General features: G+C 35.0%; 1 protein-coding gene across 16 annotated transcripts in view; it reads right to left on the bottom strand.

The window, feature by feature from the left end:
* Positions 1-13,972, bottom strand: part of CDC42BPA (CDC42 binding protein kinase alpha) — a 322,506-nt gene that overhangs the window by 152,706 nt on the left and 155,828 nt on the right. For all 16 annotated transcript variants that reach the window (XR_012091165.1, XM_007988230.3, XM_037985490.2 and 13 more), the window contains 3 exons: positions 6,468-6,668; positions 4,598-4,846; positions 1,974-2,053 (listed from right to left, as the gene is read on the bottom strand). Coding sequence is in view for 15 of the 16 variants with exons in the window: in XM_007988230.3 (XP_007986421.2) it covers positions 1,974-2,053; positions 4,598-4,846; positions 6,468-6,668 (530 nt within the window). In the remaining variant the exon portion in view is untranslated. The remainder of the gene's footprint in view (positions 1-1,973; positions 2,054-4,597; positions 4,847-6,467; positions 6,669-13,972) is intronic.

Raw genomic sequence — 13,972 nt, 5'->3', positions numbered from 1 at the left:
AATGTCCTAGAAGATAGGAGAAGAAGGTATTTTAAAAGTATGGAGCTGTGGCAAATAAGATGAGACTAAGCAAATAAGTAAGACTAGAACTTTGAAGTGATCATTAGATTTAGTAACACGTTGGTCAACAGTGACATTGATAAAAGCAGTTTGCATGAAGTGATGGTGGCACATACCTGACTGGAATGAATTCAAGAAACAACAGTATGAGAAAAATAAACAAAATATAGTCAAAAGTTGAAGTAATTTTTCTATAATGTAGAGCAGAGACATGGTTGATAAGAGGTAAAGGAAGTAGAATCCAGATTTTATATTTTGTATTAAGATGGGGAACTGACATTTGCAAGCTGATAGAAATAATCTGATGATGCAGATGACACAAGAAGAAAAAATTCATGACATAAAAGCAAAACATGTACTAGACCAGCCAGGAAGGAATGAAAGAGACTGGCCTTACTAGAGGCTTGCATAGTTCATCCATGAAAAGAACAGAGAATTTTGGTCCAACAGTAAGTAGGCGGTAAATATGGTAACTGGAGCTTGTGGGAGTTGTCTGTGGTTTGCCTCAATCCTTTCGGTGAAAGGGGATACAAGTCTGCTGAACGTGAGGTTTCAAACTCAAGTAGAAAGAAATATGCCAGATGCAATGGCTCACATCTGTAATCCCAGCAACAGGGGAGGTTAAGGCCAGAGGATGGCTTGAGGAGTAGGAGGCTGTAGTGATCTATGACTGTGCCATTGTACTCCAGTCTAGACAGCACAGCAAGACTCCATTTCTAAATCGTTTTAAAAATTAGCTGGGCATGGGGGCTTGTGCCTATTGTCCCAGCTACTCTGGAGGCTGAGGCAGGGGGATCATTTGCGGTCAGGAGTTTGAGGTTATACTGAGCTAGGACTGCACCACTGCATTCCAGCCCTTCTGCTGCCCAGAATAAAACCCCATCTCTAAAAAAAAAAAAAAAAAAAAAAAAAAAAAAAAAAAAAAAAAAAAAAAAAAGAAGGAAAGTACAAAATAGTTATCTAGGTGAGTGGAAGAGTGAATACACTAGAGTAATACAGTATATTTGTCAGACAAGGGGCACTTGAGGTTGGTAATCATGAATTTAAAGTAGACCAGTAAGAATAGTCAGCTATTTTTTCTAGTCATTTGAAACTGTACAGGTAGAGAACAAAATTTTAAGAGTTAATGTTGACTTAGCAAAGCAAGTATAACAGAATTAGAGACAGTCAAAGAAACTGAAACAGCATATAAGGAGTGATTATAATCATTCTCAATGGAATTTAAGCAGGGTAAGGGGGAAATAGGGAATATAAGTGAAGGGAGGGTCAGTGTAAAAGATGGTAGAATTAATGGGTTGATAGTTCTCCTGCTTGACATCTAGAGAATATTCAACAGCATGAAACTCTTCTAATTACTGCTTCATTGCTAAGGAATAGATTCTGAGCTCTCTGTTCCATTCTTTCCCCTCCAAAACGAGTTCAGATTTTCATGTATTCTACTAATTTTGTAACGCTTAACTTTCTATTTCCAGCAGTAGGCTCATTCTATTTTTTAAAAAGTTTTAATTTACAGTTTTCTCATACACTTTTTACCAACCTCAATTCAATTTAATTTGCTTTAAATTGTCCAAACTATGTTAACTCTTTTTTTTTTTTTTTGGGGGGGGGACAGAGTCTCACTCTGTTACCCAGGCTGGAGTGCAATGGCGCAGTCTCGGCTCACTGTAACCTCCACCTCCCCGGTTCAAGCGATTCTCCTGCCTCGGTCACCCGAGTAGCTGGGATTACAGGCACCCGCCACTATGCCCACCTAATTTTTGTATTTTTAGTAGAGATGGGATTTCATCATATTGGCCAGGCTGGTCTCAAATCTCTTGACTTCATGATCTGCCTGCCTTGGCCTCCCAAAGTGCTGGGATTACAGGCATAAGCCACTGCACCTCGCCCAAACTATGTTAACTTTTCAAACTTACCAGCTACTAGTATATGTAAAACCAACAAATGGAAGATGGTGGCCAGAAAATGCAGTGTGTGTTGGTGGGGGCATCGTTTCCTAAAGGAGGAAAAAACATCTGGTAAGAAATAGATAGCTATGATCTGTAGGCTTGGCTATAAATATAAATGCCAAAAAAAATTAACAAAAAAAATTTTTGACTGTTCAATTTTAAAACACTGATAAGTTTGGTATAGTTGTTTAGTGATATAAAATTCAGACCATGAACACTGCTACTCTAAAATTCTAATTAAATTAAAGATGGAAAGTCTAATATTGAGAATACAGTCATTATTATTCATGTACTCTGTATTTGCAAATTTGTATAGAAGCTAATATTTATTTGTAAACCCCAAATCAATACTTGTGGTAATTTTATGATTATTTGTAGACACGTGCAGAGCACAGAAAAATTTGAGATGTCCTATGCTCACATTCCCAGCTGAAGTTGAACAGGAGAGGCTCTGCCTTCTCATTTAAGCGCTCATATTATAAACAAGTGTCCTTTACAGGGTCTCTTTGGTGTCATGCATTTCACATTTTTGGGCCCTTTGTATGTGATTCACTGCTTGAAAAGGCTCCCAAGCATAGTGCTGAAGCACTGTCTAGTGTTCCCAGCACAAGAGGACAGTGACGTGCCTTTACGGAGAAAATAATATGCTAGAAAAGCTTCATTCAGGCACGAGTTACAGTGCTGCTGGTGGTGAGTTCAATGGTGAGTTCAGTGTTAATGAATCAACTATATTATATAAAGTGTCTTTAAAGAGAAGCACACATAAAACAAGACTATATATTGATCAGTTGATCAGAGGCTCACAGAAACCTAACCCTGTACTTCCCTCAGAGCAATGGTTCAATATTAGCTAATAGTGTTCAAGGCAATTATATAGAACATAAACACCATGAATAATTAGAATCAACTGTACTATGTATTTAATTTGGAATGATTCACAATTTGTTAACAGTAAACATAATTCTATTTATAAAAAATTGGTAAGAGAAGTCCATTTAACTATTCTTTGTGAAGTTTAGACAGGAAAGTATGAGAAATTTTTATCTGCCTTGAATATAGTATTAGGATGGTTTTATAATTACAGTTATCAAACAGTGATCACAGCTTATTGTACTGAAAAGAGTATTCACAGTTTCAGTGAAAAGTAATATAACGTGTACCTATTAAGTATCCACAAAAATTTAAAAAAATTGTAAGTCATATAACATTAACATAAAAATGTTTAGTACAGAATTAAAGCCATAGTAAATAAAATAACTGAAAAAAAAATAAAAGCTCAAATTAAGAAGGTTAAAAAGTGGCTGGGAGCAGTGGCTCATGCCTGTAATCCCAACACTTTGGGAGGCTGAGGCAGGCGGATCATGAGGTCAGGAGATTGAGACCATCCTGGGTAACACGGTGAAACCCCATCTCTACAAAAAATGCAAAAAGTTAGCTGGGCGTGGTGGCGGGTGCCTACAGTCCCAGCTACTCGGGAAGCTGAGGCAGGAGAATGGCATGAACCCGTGAGGCAGAGCTTGCAGTGAGCCGAGATCATGCCACTGCACTCCAGCCTGGGAGACACAGAGCAACTCTGTCTCAAATAAAAAATTTTTAAAAAAAGAAGGAGAAGGAGAAGGAGGAGAAGGAGGAGGAGGAGGAGGAAGAAAGAAGAAAGAAGGAAGAAGGAAGAAGAAGAAGAAGAAGAAGAAGAAGACGACGACGACGATGACGACGACGACTAAAAAGGCAAAAAGTACAAACATTTTAAGTTCTTATTTTCCTAAATTTTAATCTCATATAACCTAAAGGGTTATAGCAGAGGTCGATATACTATGCTGGCCTGTTTGGGCATGGCTCACAAGCTAAGAATGGTCGAATTATTTGGCTAGTGGACTGGCCAAATAATTGGCTTGAGGTCAGATATTCACCTCAGGCAGGGTTATAGCTCAGGGCTATACCACGTCTGTGGACTATTTTCCCTATTGATTTCCTACCAAGTTAGCTATTGTTAGCAGCAACACACTGGGCTTGGGTATTTAGTCCTGGAATCTGCCCTCTGTATCAGCAAAGCTGCTGATTTTTCTATCCAGTTCCATGCTACTAGTACTACTGTCCCAGACCAAGTCAGTAGTGGGGATGGAAGTGTGTGGTATATGTGACTTTAACTAAAGTTCAGTAGCTTTTTACAAATAAATGCTTCTCAATTTATTTCTCTTCAATTGTTGTATCAAGCCCTGACATGGTTGTTTTTGACAATTTTGTACAGTTCTATGGTTTTAGAGAGAAATTTGCCAACCTCTTCACTTTGCAATCATAAAATCTGCTTTTTTAAGTATCTAATTTGTTCTCTTAGGAAGCTTAATGGCATAACTTATCTAAGAGGTAAAACTTTGAATTTTGTTCTTAGTCACAAATAACTATGTTCACCTCAGTTAACTTTCTTCCTAATTTGATTTGTGACAGAATAAGCACTGGAAGCCATGATCACTGACTGATAACTGATAAATTGTAAAACCATCCTAGCAAAATACTTATAAACCAAAAAATTACTATATAACCATATTAGAAAGAAACAGAGGGATAGAACTTCTTCACAGTGTCATACTTACAGAATTTTTTAAACAATCATCATCTACATCAAAATTCGATGTATCTGTTGGGCTACTAACTTCTGGAATATAAGGTGCTTCACAGTTCCGAATATTATCCCAATCAATTCCACTGAAAAATGGATGTTTCTTAAAGTCTTCTATTCCATTTTGACCAAGTCGATGTTCTCTGCTACAAATGAGCCTTCGAATAAGATCCTTAGCATTTTCAGACACATCAGTCACTTGGGCTGGAAACTGAAACCTCTCCTAAACAGTGAAAAACAGAAACAAAATATAAATCAGTGTTTAACATACTAAGTACGTTGGTTGACTTATTTATTTTCTTAAAAATACATTTTCTTTTAAATATATTTAATAACTGTATGTTGGTGCAAAGTACTAATACTAAAGGAATACAGGGATGAATGACAGAAGATCATTTTCCTAGGACTTTAATTTCATATATGAGTTATCATGCATGTGCTATAGAAAAAAGAATACATTATACCTTAAACTGCTATCAGAATGAAGAGAAATTACTTAAAAGTAGTGGAATTTGACTCAATATTTAAATCGAGCATAGATGATTGATAATGGTCATATAAGTTACATACTAATGATTAATAATATTTTTAAAGGACATAATATGTATCTGACACTATTTAAAGTATGTTACTCATTTAACCCTCAAAACAACCATTTTAGGTGGGTACTCCTACTATGCTACTATTATAGAAGAAATAAAGACACAGAGAATTCAAATAACTTTCTCAACATTACACATCTAGTAAGTGGCAGAACCAGAATTCGAACTGAAGCTATAATCTGTGCTGTTAAATATAATGTTATACTACAATATTCTTTTCTAATTCAAATGATGTACATGCTATTTACAACCTTGCTGCTATTTCCAGTCTTTCAACTCTTTGTAACTACTTGAAACATTGTCTTTGCAACCAGGTAGAAAAACATAAGCCCTATAAAACTGATTTTTATATATGTAAAGCAACTAATCATAATTGCTTCACTGGAACAAATTAAAAAGAACAGATTATCCCCTTCTATCAGATATTCATATTCTAGGTTTTTGCAACTGCTCACAATCTTCTAAGACTGCTAATAAAACCTTTCTTCTTATTATTATGAAGTCTATTTCACTTAGTACTAAATATATTAAAGTTTCATTAATTTGTTCTTGTTGTGTTATCTGTGTTGCTTCTAATGTCGTCATCATAAATAATATTAGAATAGGTATCCTTGTACATATATCTTTGTTCTACTGAAAATGTCATAGGGTAGATTCCTAGAGTGAAGTTGCTCAATCAAAACCTCTAACCATTTTTTAAGGCTCTAGGTGCATACCTGTATACTTTCTGAACAGAAAGGTTACACCAATTTATATTCCTATTAATGTCTTAGAATGCCCATCTCACCGCATTACTTATGGTACAGAGTACTATTTGTCTTTTGATCTTTGCTAATTTGACAAGAAAAAAAGTATCTCATTCTTATTTTAAATTTGTATTGCACTTATTACTACTAAAGTTGAAAATTTTTTTTACACACATTCTAGTCATGATTATACATGTACTATATACATATACTATAGTAAGCAATGATCTAAATTCTCTGCTTATGACCTTTGTTATTCTACTGGAGAGACCACTTAATTTCCTACTTAGCAGCATCTCTAATAAAATACAAGAAAATGAGAACTAGTAACTTATGAATAATTTATGGATTTTTGACTATTTATGTTTGTCGTGTCCCGTACTAGGATAGAAATGTGATTGTTCACTGTTTTTAGAAAAATATTTTCTCTTTAAAAATGATATTATTATATGTGTTATTTACCACATTAATTTGAACAAAAGTAAAATATACTAACTTTGTGATTCATGATTTTTCCGTATGTCTCCACCAGAGATTCTGCATAAAATGGTGTTTCTCCATAAAGCATTTCATACATACAGACCCCCAAAGACCACCAGTCACATTCAGGTCCATATCTGCCTTTTCCATCTTCCATGGCTTGAAGGATTTCAGGAGAGATATAATCTGGGGTTCCTACAGCCACTGAGGACTGAACCTGAAGAAATTTACATTTTTATTAATCTACTAGATTAGAAATAATTTTAAATTTAAAATAGCTACTTAAGATACACAAGACATTATTATCTCATAAACACATCTTTGTCATTATCTGAAAAATAATAATCCTTGTATATATGTTAAATTTTGTATTATCCCCACATTAATAGTTTTCCAGATTTCGTAACACTATACAGCTGTTACGTAGCTGATGACATTGAGAGGAACAATTTAATTTAAACCATCATACCCATTAACAACAAACTGAATATTTGGTTTAGAACACTCATTATTGATAATTACCTGTCAAACCTATACACGTAAAAAAAAATGAAGCTATAAAAATTTTACAATGAGATGGGGGGAAAAGCTCCTGATATTTAGGCCAACACTATGAAAAGCCTGGAGATTATGTTTAAACTCCTTAATAGAAACCTAAGAAAATAAATGTCAACAATGTACAACAAACTACTTACTAATTTAAAAAACTATAAAAGAAGAGGCATATCCTTCAAAACCTAAAGTTCCAATAGAGAGAAAAAGTTGAGTGCTTGTTATAGCAGGTTAGGTTTAACTAGAAAATAGTAATTAAAGCCAGGCATGGTAGCTCACATCTGTAATCCCAGCACTTAGGGAAGTCAATGTGGGAGAAACACGTGAGCCCAGGAGTTTGAGACAAGCCTGGGCAACATAGCAAGACCCTGTCTCTATAAAAAAGTGGAAGAAAAAATAAAACAGGTAACTAGAAAAATCCTGGGTATATTTGTTGTAAGGCACTTTGAAGTAAAAGAATATTGACCCTTTACATGTTTTAGAAGAACTTATCCGAAACATGAACATTCCTAAAGTAGAATATCAGTTAATATTTTGGATTTTCTAGACTACATTTCCAAATCTGAATAATTAGGAGAGACTTACATTTTAGTAATGAGATTAAATAACTTAAAAACTCTTCTATTACAAACTCTTAAAAATGCTATATAAACATCCTGTCTAACACGGTGAAACCCCATCTCTACTAAAAATACAAAAAAATTAGCCGGGTGTAGTGGTGGGTGCCTGTAGTCCCAGCTACTCAGGAGGTTGAGGCAGGAGAACGGTGTGAACCTGGGAGGTGGAGCTTGCAGTAAGCAAAACTGCGCCACTCCACTCCAGCCTGGACAACAGAGCAAGACTCTGTCTCAAAAGGAAAAAAAAAAAAAAAAGCTAGATAAAATATAACAATTATTTGTATAAACGTATAAAAGAACTTTTTTACAAAGAGAAATTCTTAGAGGTCAGTAATCAAGAAACGCTTAAAAATCAGAAGAATAAGCATTAGAGCTGAGTGTGGTTGGGGAATTGTTGGTTTTCATTTCCTAGGTTCTCGAATTTTAACATACACAAAAGCGAATACCTTACACTTATATAAGGTAAGAACAAAACAAAAACAAAGGAACAGATGAAAAGACCTTATGCTTAGCTTACATGAGGTGGGGAGTTTGAAGACAAAGGCTTCCCTATATACACACCCTAAAATGTATACTGCTTAAGAAAAACGGTACATTATAAAAATCTTCCACAAAGCAAAGAAGGACAAGACATTTTATCTACCTTGCCTTGTGTGTGATGAATGAAAAATATTGTTCCTGTAGAAATTCGTAACATTACATCACATAGTCTCAACGTTTGGGATGCAAATTGTAGAGGACTACGTGCTCACAAACAGGGTGTTCCCGATAAGTCCTGCTCTCGCAAACGAAGCAGGGCGTTCCCCATAAGTCCTGCTCTGGCAAACGAAGCAGGGCGTTGGGGGCCTGTTTATATGTAAACATCTTGAAAATCCAGAAAGTCAGGGAAAGGTCAGAAAAACAACAATGTGTCTTGTGACTTGGCAACATTCCACAAACGACTGTATAAAATAAAGCAGAGCCGCCATTCGAGGCGGCCGCCATGTTTGTCTTGTCTTGTGTTGTCTTGTGTGTTCATTCCTTTGTTTAGGAAACACACGGACCCCAACACAAATCCATACCGCTTCTGTGGTCCAAAAGTTCCCAAGCCAAGAAATGGGAGAAAATTTTTGCAATCTACTTATCTGACAAAGGGCTAATATCCAGAACCTACAAGGAACTCAAAAAATTTACAAGAAAAAAACAAATAACTTCATCAAAAAGTGGGCTAAGGATATGAACAGACACTTCTCAAAAGAAGACATTCATACAGCCAACAGACACATGAAAAAATGCTCATCATCACTGGCCATCAGAGAAATGCAAATCAAAACCACAATGAGATACCATCTCACACCAGTTAGAATGGTGATCATTAAAAAGTCAGGAAACAACAGGTGCTGGAGAGGATGTGGAGAAACAGGAACACTTACACTGTTAGTGGGACTGTAAACTAGTTCAACCATTGTGGAAGACAGTGTGGCGATTCCTCAAGGATCTAGAACTAGAAATACCATTTGACCCAGCCATCCCATTACTGGGTATATACCCAAAGGATTATAAATCATGCTGCTATAAAGATACATGCACATGTATGTTTACTGCAGCACTATTCACAATAGCAAAGACTTGGAATCAACCCAAATGTCCATCAGTGACAGACTGGATGAAGAAAATGTGGCACATACACACCATGGAATACTATGCAGCCATAAAAAAGGATGAATTTGTGTCCTTTGTAGGGACATGGATGCAGTTGGAAATCATCATTCTCTGAAACTATCACAGGAACAGAAAACCAAACACCGCATATTCTCACTCACTCATAGGTGGGACCTGAACAATGAGATCACTTGGACACAGGAAGGGGAACATCACACACCGGGACCTATTGTGGGGAGGTGGGGGGGGGGGGGATAGCATTAGGAGATATACCTAATGTAAATGACGAGTGCAGCACACCAACATGGCACATGTATAAATACGTAACAAACCTGCACGTTGTGCACATGTACCCTAGAGCTTAAAGTATAATCTAAAAAAAAAAAAAAAAAAAGAAAAAGAAATTGGCATTAACACTGACCCAAGGTTAGTTGCCTCTAGGAAGCAAAACAAATTCAAATCTACTGTGGAGGACACATGCTCAAATTTAGCAGATATAATTCTTAAACACAAAATGTCACTGAATATGAGCTCACAATCCAATAATAAAAACCAAATGAGGAAACTGTCTATTATGAGTAACTCATAAATCAAACAGAACAATTGGATCCCTAACAACAATCAGATCCACTCTATGAAATAAGTATGTTTAAAATTATTAAAGACCTAAAAAAATCAACAACGCACAAGTTTTTAAAAATCAAACAGAACTCCTAGAAATGAAAATAGTCATTGAAATAAAATAAATGCAATAAATAGGTAAACAGTGGATTAGATACAGTTGACAAGAATAATAAACCTGAAGAAGAGCTGAAGAAATTAACTAGCATCTAATATGAAGACTTAAAAAATGGAAAATTTGGAATAAAGGCTAACATGTATGGACCCTAGAATGGACAAGTTCAACACAGCATAAGAGAATGAGATAAAAGAGAGAATAGCGGAAAGCAATATCCAAAGAGACGAAGCTTAAATTTTTTCAAGAATGATAAGACTTGAATTCTTGGATGCAGGAAGGGCATAAAGTACTTAGAAGAGGTTGAGCACAGTGGCTCACACCTGTAATCCCATCACTTTGGGAAGCTGAGGCAGGTGGATTGCTTGAGCTCAGAAGTTGAAAACCAGCCTGGGCAACATCGTGAAACCACATCTCTACAAAAAATACAAAAATTAGCTGGACATGGTGGCACATGTCTGTAGTCCCAGCTACTTGGGAGGCTGGGGTGGGAGGATTGCTTGAGCCTGGGAAGTCAAGGTTGCAGTGAGCAGAGATGGCACCACCACACTTCAGCCTGGGCAACAAGAGTGAAACCCTGTCTCAAAACAAAACAAAAAAAACAAAACACAAAGTACTTAGAAGGTAAATAAAAGCAGATTCATATCTATACACACTGGAATTGAACTACAGAATACCAAACCCAAAGAGATTTTAAAAACATTAAAGAATAGAGATTATCTACTAAGGAACAACAATTAGACCAACAGTTGAATTGTTATTAACTAAAAATTGTAGTCAGAAGAAAATGAAGTTGTACCTTCAAAGTGATAAGACAAAATGATTGTCAATATAATATTACCTACCTACCTAAATTATGATACAGAAATGATACATTCTCACACAAGACTGAGTGAACTATCACTAATATTTCCTTTCAGCTAAACAAGTACTAAAGGGTATACTTTGGAAAACAAGAAATTTAACCAAGATGGAAGAATGTGATACTAGAAGCAATTATGAACAAAGATATTAGTAAACTTTACTAATACATCTAAATGGTGGTTAATTGGATAACACAATGAAGAAAGAGGAGGACAAGGACTAGAAAAAGAGGCAGGAGTAACTACCTTAGGGCTGAAAAATAAATTTACCCCATAAATGTATACAACTATAATTTGTCAGATTACAAATAGAAAAATAAAAATTTTTAAAAAACACCCAATTTACCTCCCTAAAAAACAAAAGTTGGAAATAAAACACTGGAAAAACAAAAATATATTACTGAGGAGGTAAACAGGATTCAAGTATTCTAAATTTCTTAGGTTTTTAAAAATTTTTAATTATTATTTTTAACAGTGGTAAAAATACACATAAAATTTACTATCTTAATGATTTTTAGAAGTGTGCAGTTCAGTGGCATAAGTACCTTCACACTGTCGTGCCACTAGTCCCCACCATCCATCTCTAAAATTTTTTCATCTTGGAAAATTTTAACTCTGTACCCATCAGTAATTCCCCCATTCCCCCTTCCCCTAGACCCTAGCAGCCACCATTGTACTTTGTTTCTTTGAACTTGATTACTATAGTTATCTCACATAAGTAGAATCATAAAATATTTGTACTTTTGTAACTGGCTTATTTCATTAGCATAATGTCCTAAGGTTTCATCCATGTTGTCGCACATGTCAGAATTTCCTTCCTTTTTAAAATTAATTGATATTCTACTGTATGTATACAGCACATTTTGTTTATCCATTCATCTGTCAATGTACACGGGTTGCTTCCACCCTTTGGCTATTGTGAACAATGCTGGTCTGAAAATGAGTGTACAAATGTATGTTCAACTCCCTGCTTTCACTTCTTTTGGGTATACACCCAGAGGAGGAACTCTGGATCACATGGTAATTCTATTTTCAATTTTTTGAAGAGCTACCCATACCGTTTTCCATATTTTACATTCCCACCAACAGTGCCCAAGGATTCTAATTTATTCACACCCTTGACAACACTTGTTATTTTCTGTGTTTTTGATAGTAGCAATCCTGCTGAGTATGAGATGGTGTATCCCTGTGGTTCTGATTTGTGTTTCTCTAATTATTAGTGTTCTCTAATTATATGTGCTAATTATCCATTTAAATATCTTCTTTGGAGAAATGTCTATTTAAGTTCCTTATCCCAGCACTTTGGGAGGCTGAGGTGGGAGAATTACTTGAGGTCAGGAGTTTGAGACCAACCTGGCCAACAGGGCAAAACCCAGTCTCTACAAATAAATAAATAAATAAATTAGCTGGGTATGGTAATGCATGTCTGTAATCCCAGCTACTCGGGTGGCTGAGGCAGGAGAAGTGGACCGAGATCACACCACTGACACCAGCCTAGGCAACAGAGCAAGACTTTATCTCAACAATAAAATAAAATAAAATAAATAAAATAAAATAAAATTCCTTGTACATTTTTTAACAGGATCCTTTGTTCTTTGTTGCTGACTTGTAGAAGTTCTTTACATATTTTAGAGACTAACCTGTTATTAGACGTATGATTTGCAAATATTTTCTCTCATTCCATATGTTGCCTTTTCACTCTGTGCCCTTTGATGCATAGAAGTGTTAATAGAGATATTGCTCAATTTATCTATTTTTTTTCTTTCATTGCCTGTAATGCTGTGTCATCCCCAAGAAATCACTGCCAAATCCAATGTCATAAAGTTATCACTTCTGTTTTTTTTCTAAGAGTTTCATAGTTTTAGTTTTTGCATTTAGGTCTTTGACCCATTTTGAGTTAATTTTTGTTGTGAGTGTTACGTTGAGTTAATTACAGTGTAAAGTAATCTAAGTTTCTTGTTTTGACTGGGAATGTGGCAGAAAAACTGATTAACTCTATAGACAGTAGGTAAACTATAAATGTTTAAAAATGTGATGATAAACACTAAAATACTTAGAATATGTAACTTCTAAACAAATAGAAATTTAAAAGCTAAACTGGACCAAGTCAACAGAAGTCAAGAAAGAAGAAAACAAACTCAAGCCTACATGCAAACAAACAAGCAAAACCAATAATAAACAGCATATAAGATACTAGAAATAAGTGTATTAATAATCACAAAATTTATAAATGGATTAAATTCACCTATTAAACAAAACTGTTACACTGCACAACACAAAACCAAAAGGAACAAATGGGAAAAACATTAGCAATCATCTGTTTAAAAGCGATGCACTTAAAACATCAGGACACAGCAAAGTTGAAAGTAAACGGATGGAAAGGGATATATGAGGCATATGATAAAGAAAAGAAACTTAAGATAGCTACAGTAATATCAGTTAAATATATTCTAATGTCAAAATCATTGTAAGATTTTTAAAAAAAAACTCATTAATATAAAAGAAAATACCCTGGAAGAAATGCGAATTCTGAATAATATATACCTAACAGGCACAGCTACAAAAGAGCTGTGCAAAACACTGATGATTACAAAGAAAAGTTAATAAATTTACCATCATAAGGATTTTTAAACAATGAATAACAGAGCAGAGAAATAAAATCGTTAAGAACACAAAAAAGCTGAATGACAAAATTAACAATTTAAATCTTATGTGTATATATATCTGTACCCAAAAGTTAGAAAAAAACAGTATTCTTTTCAAATAAACAGAGAACATATAAAAACTGGCCTGTTACAAAATCACAAAACAAATTTCAAAAAATGTCAAAAAAACCTAATACCAAATAGACCCAATCTACAGTAAACTGAAACCAGGAAGAACTAACCAAACACACAAATCTAATACTATGGATATTAAAAGGCATATCACTAAATAGTGGTCCACAGAAGAATTCTAACTTAAGTTGGAAAATATTTAGAATTGAACAGTAGAATGCTCTGTATCACAACTTACGCAGGAAAAGAGAAGCAGAAATAAACAACACTAGGAAAAGGGGGGCAAAACTACACTGTAACAGAGACGTTAAAACTAGGAAGAAGGCGGTCTGAAG

Source organism: Chlorocebus sabaeus, chromosome 25 (genome assembly GCF_047675955.1).
Source record: "Chlorocebus sabaeus isolate Y175 chromosome 25, mChlSab1.0.hap1, whole genome shotgun sequence".
Lineage (NCBI taxonomy): Eukaryota > Metazoa > Chordata > Mammalia > Primates > Cercopithecidae > Chlorocebus > Chlorocebus sabaeus.
The sequence above is the reverse complement of the archived record's forward strand: the minus strand, read 5'-3'. Positions and strand labels throughout refer to the sequence as shown.